Source organism: Tachyglossus aculeatus, chromosome 11, assembly GCF_015852505.1.
Source record: "Tachyglossus aculeatus isolate mTacAcu1 chromosome 11, mTacAcu1.pri, whole genome shotgun sequence".
NCBI classification, from domain to species: domain Eukaryota; kingdom Metazoa; phylum Chordata; class Mammalia; order Monotremata; family Tachyglossidae; genus Tachyglossus; species Tachyglossus aculeatus.
The window spans coordinates 5,640,007-5,649,726 of NC_052076.1; the positions used below are offsets into that span (position 1 = coordinate 5,640,007).

General features: G+C 47.5%; 1 protein-coding gene across 1 annotated transcript; it reads right to left on the bottom strand.

Moving 5' to 3' along the window:
• Positions 1-668: 668 nt before the first annotated feature.
• Positions 669-8,419, bottom strand: CMC2 (C-X9-C motif containing 2). The gene is made up of 3 exons (XM_038754387.1): positions 8,279-8,419; positions 3,493-3,564; positions 669-911 (listed from the first exon to the last, which is right to left on the bottom strand). Exons 1-3 carry the CDS (start codon positions 8,357-8,359, stop codon positions 825-827), a joined length of 240 nt encoding a protein of 79 aa, XP_038610315.1. The 5' UTR covers positions 8,360-8,419; the 3' UTR covers positions 669-824.
• Positions 8,420-9,720: the final 1,301 nt, after the last annotated feature.

Genomic DNA, 9,720 nt, shown 5'->3' on the forward strand with positions numbered 1-9,720 from the left:
AAGTTCCCAGGGCAGGCCAGGGGGAAGAGCCAGGATTAAAACCCTCGCCTCCTGACTCTCACTCCTGTGCTCTTGTCACTAGGCAACAATGCTTCTCACGCTCAACCTCAACCGTGAATGATCTCCCCCAGGATTTTGCTCTGCAGCCAGAAGAGGGTTTAATAAGTGTTATTAACGCCACTACTATAACTCACCACATACACCGAGTCAACTATCCCTCGGCCAGTCTGAATTTGGAAGAAGATACGACTGCGGCTCCGGGAGGTCTTACGGGACTCACCAGCCCTACTAAGGAGGCCTTCCCAGACTGAGCCCCTTCCTTCCTCTCCCCCTCGTCCCCCTCTCCATCCCCCCATCTTACCTCCTTCCCTTCCCCACAGCCCCTGTATATATGTATATATGCTTGTACATAGTTATTACTCTATTTATTTATTTATTTTACTTGTACATATCTATCCTATTTATTTTATTTTGTTAGTATGTTTGGTTTTATTCTCTGTCTCCCCCTTTTAGACTGTGAGCCCACTGTTGGGTAGGGACTGTCTCTATATGTTGCCAATTTGTACTTCCCAAGCGCTTAGTACAGTGCTCTGCACATAGTAAGCGCTCAATAAATACGATTGATTGATTGATTGATTGATTGACGAGTTCGGTCTTTCCTCAAACAATTCAAAATACCCGGGCAGCCCAACGGTGCCTATTTTTATTACCGGCATTAACCAGCGGGAAAATCGCTTTCTTCATCCAAATGAAGGCCATCTTTAAGCCCTCGGCCCAACGTCCGTGTTTTCTTTCAACTTTTGGGCCCCGCTCTCCGGCGTGGCTTAATTCTTCGACTCTTCTGTGGCGTTCATGAGCCTCCGCTGCATCTCCCTCCCAAACGCCTGACTCTTGGCTCTCTTGTCTTGGTACTGGAAGATAAACGACGGGGCGGGGAGTGGAGAGAAGAAAACGAGAATGAGCTCGATTCTAGAATCCGAAAGTCCGGACAGAAAGATACCTGTGATCAGCTGGTTTAAACGAGCATTTCAGTGTGGCTGACTTCACTGCGAATTTAACAGTTTTCAATGCCTTGGGGACCCTCCCCTCCTCAACTCTCCCACGTAAATTATAATAATAATGACGGCATTTATTAAGCGCTTACTATGTGCAAAGAACTGTTCTAAGCGGTGGGGAGGCTACAAGGTGGAGTGCGCTTAGATGAATACGCCCCGGGCTACTCCGTTTTTCGGGGCCACCACGCGACAAGCGCTAAGTACAGCGCTCTGCACACAGTAAGCGCTCAATAAATATGATTGAATGAATGAGCGCTCAATGAATGAATGAATGAATTCAATCGCATCACTGTGCTGCTGTGACTGCTTCATTCATTCATTCAATCGTATTTATTGAGCGCTTACTGTGTGCAGAGCGCTGTACTAAGCGCTTGGGAAGTACAAGTTGGCAACGTAGAGAGACAGTCCCTACCCAACATTGGGCTCACAGTCTAAAAGGGGGAGACGGAGAACAAAACCAAACATACTAACAAAATAAAATAAATAGAATAGATATGTACAAGTAAAATAAATATAGAGTAATGAATATGTACAAACATATATACATGTTGCTTCAGAGCAACAGCTTCTTCTTCAATGATATTTACTGAGCGCTTACTGTGTGCAGAGCACTGTACTAAGCTCTTGAGAGAGTACACTATAACAACAGAGACATCCCCTTCCTCTCCCCCTCGTCCCCCTCTCCACCCCCGTCTTACCTCCTTTCCTTCCCCACAGCACCTGTATATATGTTTGTACATATTTATTACTCTATTTATTTATCTTACTTGCACATATCTATTCTATTTATTTTATTTTGTTAGTATGTTTGGTTTTGTTCTCTGTCTCCCCCTTTTAGACTGTGAGCCCACTATTGGGTAGGGACTGTCTCTATATGTTGCCAACTTGTACTTCCCAAGCGCTTAGTCCAGTGCTCTGCACACAGTAAGCGCTCAATAAATACGACTGATGATTGATGATGATGATTCATTCATTCATTCGTATTTATTCATTCATTCATTCATCCCATCGTATTTATTGAGCGCTTACTGTGTGCAGAGCACTGTACTAAGCGCTTGGGAAGTCCAAGTTGGCAACATTTATTGAGCGCTTACTGTGGGCAGAGCACTGTACTTAGCGCTTGGGAAGTCCAAGTTGGCAACATCTAGAGACGGTCCCTACCCAACAGCGGGCTCACAGTCTAGAAGGGGGGGACAGACAACAAAACAAAACATATTAACAGAATAAAATAAATAGAATAAATATGTACAAGTATAATAAATAGAGTAATAAATATATACAAACATATATACATATATACAGGTGCTGTGGGGAGGGGAAGGAGGTAAGGCGGGGGGGATAAGGAGGGGGCTCAGTCTGGGAAGGCCTCCTGGAGGAGGTGAGCTCTCAGTAGGGCCTTGGGGGAAAAGCCAACCGACGGGAAGGCGTGGGGGCCACCGGAGGAGCGTGGGGCGTCTGCCACTAACCAGCTCCCGTGGTTGCTCAAATCAATCAATCAATCAATCAATCGTATTTATTGAGCGCTTACTGTGTGCAGAGCACTGTACTAAGCGCTTGGGAAGTACAAGCTGGCAACATATAGAGACCCGAGGTGGCCGGGGCGGTGGGGGGAGGTGGCCAGGCGGGGAAGGGGCGAGGGGTGGGGGGCACGGAGGGAGCGGGGCTGGGGGAGGAGGGGAGAGGTCCGGGTGTTTAGTCCCGGCTCCGCCATCTGTGCGAGTCACTTCGCTTCTCTGTGACTCAGTTCCCTCATCTGTCAAATGGGGTTTAAGCCTGTGAGCCCCATGAGGGACAGAGGCTGGGTCCAACCTGAGTACCTTGTAACTACTGCAGCGCTTAGGACGGTGCTGGACATGTAGTAATCAATCAGTCAATCAGTCGTATTTATTGAGCGCTTACTGTGTGCAGAGCACTGGACTAAGCACTTCGGATGTACAAGCTGGCAACGTCTAGAGACAGTCCCTACCCAACAGTGGGCTCACAGTCTAGAAGGGGGAGACAGAGAACAAAACCAAACATATTAACAAAATAAAATAAATAGAATAGATAGGTACAAGTAAAATAAATAGAGTAATAAATCTGTACAGACATCTATACATATATACAGATGCTGTGGGGAAGGGAAGGAGGTAAGATGGGGGACGGAGAGGGGGTCGAGGGGGAGAGGAAGGAAGGGGCTCAGTCTGGGAAGGCCTCCTGGAGGAGGTGAGCTCTCAGCAGGGCCTTGAAGGGAGGAAGAGAGCTAGCTTGGCGGAGGGGCAGAGGGATTGGGGGCATTCCAGACCCGGGGGATGACGTGGGCCGGGGGTCGATGGCGGGACAGGAGGGCTGAGTAAGGGCTTAACAAATACTATTTAAAAAAAAAGAAAAAAAGAAAATTTCCCAGCTCCCGGTCCAGCTCTTCAACCCTCCACTGGCTCTTCCGTTCATCTCTCACCTCCTTCTTCAGGCATTTCCGCATCTCCCGGTCCATGTCGTTGCAGTGACCGAAAAACTTCAGGACGTTGTGCTAAACAGAGAAATAAACACATTTTCTCTCATGTACCGGACGGGTCTTTGGCGCCCCGGAATAAATCGGTCGATAGTCTCGCAAGGAAACACATGACTGTGAGCCCACTGTTGGGTAGGGACCGTCTCTACGTGTTGTCAACTTGTACTTCCCAAGCGCTTAGTACAGTGCTCTCCACACAGTAAGCGCTCAATAAATACGATTGATGATGATGATGATGACTGTTAGAACCCTGGGACCTGGGTTCTAATCCTGGCTCCATCCTTCGTCTGCTGCGTGACACGGGGCAAGTCACTTCACTTCGCTGTGCCTCAGTTACTCATCTGCAAAATGGGGAATAAGACCGAGCACCACGTGGGAAAGGGACTGTATCCAACCTGACTGCCTCGTATCTACCCCGGTGCCTCGTACAGTGCCTGGCAGGTAGTAATAATAATAATAATAATGATGGCATTTATTAATCGCTTACTATGTGCAAAGCACTGTTCTAAGCGCTGGGGAGGTTACAAGGTGATCAGGTGTCCCACGTGGGGCTCACAGTCTTAATCCTCATTTTCCAGATGAGGTAGTAAGCCCTTAACGAACGCCATGAAAAAATAAAATAGAGAGGGGTTTACGGACCCGTAGTGGGGTGGAGAGAACCAACAGCTAATCATCATCATCAATTGTATTTATTGAGCGCTTACTGTGTGCAGAGCACTGTACTAAGCGCTTGGGAAGTCCAAGTTGGTGACATATAGAGACAGTCCCTACCCAACAGTGGGCTCACAGTCTAAAAGAGTGGGCTCACAGTCTAAAAGCTAATTCATTTCAACCTGACCACTGTTGGGTAGGGACTGTCTCTATATGTTGCCAACTTGGACTTCCCAAGCGCTTAGTACAGTGCTCTGCACACAGTAAGCGCTCAATAAATACGATTGATGATGACGACCACTAAATCTGGAGCTCACGGAGACAGGACCATTTTCCCTGCCTGCTCCTAGAGCTGTGAGCCCGTCGTTGGGTGGGGATTGTCTCTATCCGTTGCCGAATTGTACTTTCCAAGCTCCGCACGCGGTAAGCGCTCAATAAATACGAACGAACGGATGAATGAATGGAATGAGGTTTGGCGTCCTTCACCTCGCTGGGCCTGAGTTTCTCAGAGGGTGAGGCTTCCTGGGGGTGCGGGGAGGAGGGGGATGCCTCGCCCTGAAACTGGGGTGGGGAGGGGGCAATGTCATCATCATCATCATCATCAGTCGTATTTATTGAGCGCTTACTGTGTGCAGAGCACTGGACTAAGCGCTTGGGAAGTCAAGTTGGCAACATATAGAGGCAGTCCCTACCCAACAGTGGGCTCACAGTCTAAAAGGGGGAGACAGACAACAAAACCAAACATACTAACAAAATAAAATAAATAGAATAGATATGTACAAGTGAAATAAATAAATAGAGTAACAAATATATACATACATATATACAGGTGCAATGTGGGCAGGGGTAGGTGGCTGAGCGACCGGAGGTCTACAGGGTGAGAAGCAGCGTGGCTCAGTGGAAAGAGCCCGGGCTTTGGAGTCCGAGGCCATGGGTTCGTATCCCGGCTCCGCCACATGTCTGCTGGGTGACCTTGGGCAAGTCACTTAACTTCTCTGAGCCTCAGTTCCCTCATCTGTAAAATGGGGATGACGACTGTGAGCCCCACGTGGGACAACCTAATCACCTTGTAACCCCCCCGGCGCTTAGAACATTGCTTTGCACATAGTAAGCACTTAACAAATGCCATTATTGTTATTATTATTATTATTATTATTACAGGGAACCGAGCCACAGGAACAGCCAGGGCTGGAGAGGAGAGACCATCCCTACGCCCCCCTTCCTCTTCTTCCGATCCCTCCTGACTCGCTCGCTTTATTCACCCCTCGTCCCAACCCTACAGCACTTATGCCTATATCTGACATTTATTTCTAATAACGATGGTATTTGTTAAGCGCTTACTATGTGCAAAGCACTGTTCTAAGCGCTGCAGGGGAGACAAGGTGATCAGGTTGTCCCACGGGGGGCTCCCGGTCTTAATCTCCCTTTTCCAGATGAGGTAAAGGAGGCACGGGGAAGTGAAGTGACTTGCCCCAGGTCACACAGCAGACAAGTGGCGGAGGCGGGATTAGAACCCGTGACCTGTGACTCCCAAGCCTGGGCTCTTTCCACGGAGCCGCGCTGCTTCTGTATTAATTTCTTTTAATATTCCTGTCTCCCTCTTAAGACTGTAAACTCGCTACTTCTGTTTTACTGTCCTCTCATCATCATCATCATCATCAATCGTACTTATTGAGCGCTTACTATGTGCAGAGCACTGTACTAAGCGCTTGGGAAGTACAAATTGGCAACATATAGAGACTCTCCCAGGCGCTCAGTCCAGTGCTCCGCATAAAAGAAGTGCTCAATAAATTCAACTGACTGACTGACTCTCCCCACATTCAGGATGACCAGGTTGAAGCGCAGATTTCTCCAGTCTATGGGGGAATGATAATAATAATGATGGTATTTGTTAATAATAATAATAATAATGATGGCATTTATTAAGCGCTTACTATGTGCAAAGCACTGTTCTAAGCACTGGGGAGGTTACAAGGAGATCAGTTTGTCCCACGGGGGCTCACAGTCTTAACCCCCATTTTCCGGATGAGGGAACTGAGGCCCAGAGAAGTGAAGTGACTTGTCCAAAGTCACACAGCTGACAAGTGGCGGAGTGGGATGATAATAGTAATAATGATGGCATTTATTAAGCGCTTACTATGTGCAAAGCACTGTTCTAAGCGCTGGGGAGGTTACAAGGAGATCAGGCTGTCCCACGGGGGCTCACAGTCTTCACCCCCACTTTCCGGATGAGGGAACTGAGGCCCAGAGAAGTGAAGTGACTTGTCCAAAGTCACACAGCTGACAAGTGGCGGACTGGGATGATTATAGTAATAATGATGGCATTTATTAAGCGCTTACTATGTGCAAAGCACTGTTCTAAGCGCTGGGGAGGTTACAAGGAGATCAGGCTGTCCCACGGGGGCTCACAGTCTTCACCCCCATATTCCGGATGAGGGAACTGAGGCCCAGAGAAGTGAAGTGACTTGTCCAAAGTCACACAGCTGACAAGTGGCGGAGTGGGATGATAATAGTAATAATGATGGCGTTTATTAAGCGCTTACTATGTGCAAAGCACTGTTCTAAGCGCTGGGGAGGTTACAAGGAGATCAGGCTGTCCCACGGGGGCTCACAGTCTTAACCCCCATTTTCCGGATGAGGGAACTGAGGCCCAGAGAAGCGAAGTGACTTGTCCAAAGTCACCCAGCTGACAAGTGGCAGAGCCGGGATTTGAACCCACGACCTCTGACTCCCAAACCCGGGCTCTTTCTGCTAAAGCGCTCTGTTAAGCGCTTCCTATGTGCCAAGCGCTGTTGAGAAGCAGCGTGGCTCAGTGGAAAAGAGACCGGGCTTGGGAGCCAGAGGTCATGGGTTCTAATCCCGCCTCCGCCACTTGTCAGCTGGGTGACTTTGGGCACTTAATTCCTCTGGGCCTCAGTTCCCTCATCTGTCAAATGGGGATGAAGGACGTGAGCCCCACGTGGGACAACCTGATCACCTTGTATCCCCCCCGAGCGCTTAGAACAGTGCTTTGCACATAGTAAGCGCTTAACAGATGCCATCATTATTATTCTAAGCGCTGGGGATGGTCAGAGTGCCCGGCTTGACTCATCATCATCATCATCATCAATCGTATTTATTGAGCGCTTACTGCGTGCAGAGCACTGTACTAAGCGCTTGGGAAGTCCAAGTTGGCAACATATAGGGACCGTCCCTACCCACCAGTGGGCTCACAGTCTAAAAGGGGGAGACAAAACCAAACATACTAACAAAATAAAATAGATGGAATAGATATAATAATAATAATGGCATTTATTAAGCGCTTACCATGTGCAAAGCACTGTACAAAGATATGCACAAGTAAAATAAATAAATAAATAAATAGATAAATAAATAAGGTCAAAAATATTTATCGTAACGGTGGGCATTAAGCGCTCAATAAATACAATTGAATGAACGAATGGAAAATATTTATCGTAACGGTGGGCAATCGGACTGTACTCACAATTTAAAGCGAGAGGGTCACGGGGCAGAAGAGCAAGAGCTCTCGGGGCCGTTCTTTAGCGACTTTTAATCTGGGGAAGGGCCAGTTGTCGCTCAACACTGCATTTGACAACGCACCTGACGGGTTCATTAAGTCCGAGGCCCCAAATAAATACGAACATCAAACTAGGCCTTGTGACAGATTCTATCTGTATACATATGTTGGTACAGGTTTCTTACTCCATTTTAATATATGTATTAAATCTGTATATATTCCAATCTGTACATATGTTCCAACCTGTATATATGTTTGTACAGATTTATTACTCCATTTTACTCGTACATCTTTACTATTCTAATTATTCCAATCTGTATATGTTTGTACAGATTTTTTTACCCCATTTTACTCGTACGTGTTTACTGTTCTAGGAGCGGAGGGTGCGGGCCGGGCTGGAGAAGGACAGAAGGGAGGGGAGGGAGGAGGGGGCCAGGGGATGGATGGACAGAATGGAAGCTCAGGATGAGGAGTTTTTGCCTGATTTATTATTCCTTATCAGGGAATAATCGGGGGTGGGGGGTACTTATGTCCCCCTCCCGCGGACCGCGATTTTTTTCTCACCTCTCTGTGACACTGCTTGAGCAGGTTGATTAATACGTTGCATTCTTCAGTGTGCAGGTGCGGCGATAAATCTGGATGCATCTTGCAGACGGAACCATGAAAACCCTTCCAACCCGTCACCGGCCCCGGCTCTTGAACTCGCTGAGGCGAAAAGCAAAGCATTTGCTGAGTGCCTTCTCCCGGGACTCGGTGAGCACTTGACAGAACCGACTGACTTGCACTAAGCGCTTAGTACGGTGCTAAGCGCTTAGTCCAGTGCTCTGCATATAGGAAGCGCTCAATAAATACGATTGATCAATCAATCAATCGTATTTATTGAGCGCTTCCTATGTGCAGAGCACTGGACTAAGCGCTTGGGAAGTACAAATTGGCAACACATAGAGACAGTCCCTACCCACCAGTGGGCTCACAGTCTAAAAGGGGGAGGCAGAGAACGGAACCAAACATACCAACAAAATAAAATAAATAGGATAGAAATGTACAAGTAAAATAAATAAATAAATTAATAAATAGAGTAATAAATATGTATTGATTGATGATGATTGATGACTGGTTGAGTGCGAAGTAAAAGCTTAGCCTGTATTCACGGTCACCGTAAAACTGATTTCTCTCTTCCCTCACTACCTGGGGTCACCTTAGGCATTAAGCCCCATGGAGCTTAAGGGACCAACAGTCAATCAATCAATCAATCGTATTTATTGAGCGCTTACTGTACTAAGCACTTGGGAAGTACAAGTTGGCAACATATAGAGACGGTCCCTACCCAACAGTGGGCTCAAACAACAACAACAACAACGCGAGCCTGGGAATTATAAGGTCATGAGTTCTAAACCAGCCCCGCCACTTGTCCGCTGTGTGACCCCGGGCAAGTAGCTTCACTTCTCCGGGCCTCAATTACCTCATCTGTAAAATGGGCATTTAGACTGTAAGCCCCGTACGTGGGACACGGACCTTGCCCAACCTAATCTACCCCAGCGCTTAGTACAGTGCCTGGCACATAAGTGCTTAACAAATAATAATAATAATAATGGCATTTATTAAGTGCTTACTATGTGCAAAGCACTGTTCTAAGCGCTGGGGAGGTTACAAGGTGATCAGGTTGTCCCACGTGGGGCTCACAGTCTTCATCCCCATTTTACAGATGAGGTAACTGAGGCATAGAGAAGTGAAGTGACTTGCCCAAAGTCACCCAGCTGACAAGCGGTGGAGCTGGGATTTGAACCCATGACCTCTGACTCCAAAGCCCGGGCTCTTTCCACTGAACCACACTGCTCTTTCCACTATAATGATGGCATTTGTTAAGCACTTACTATGGGCAAAGCACTGTTCTAAGCACTGGGGAGAGTATTGTGGCTCAGTGAAAAGAGCCCGGGCTTTGGAGTCAGAGGTCGTGGGTTCAAATCTCAGCTCTGTCAATTGTCAGCTGTGTGACTTTGGGCAAG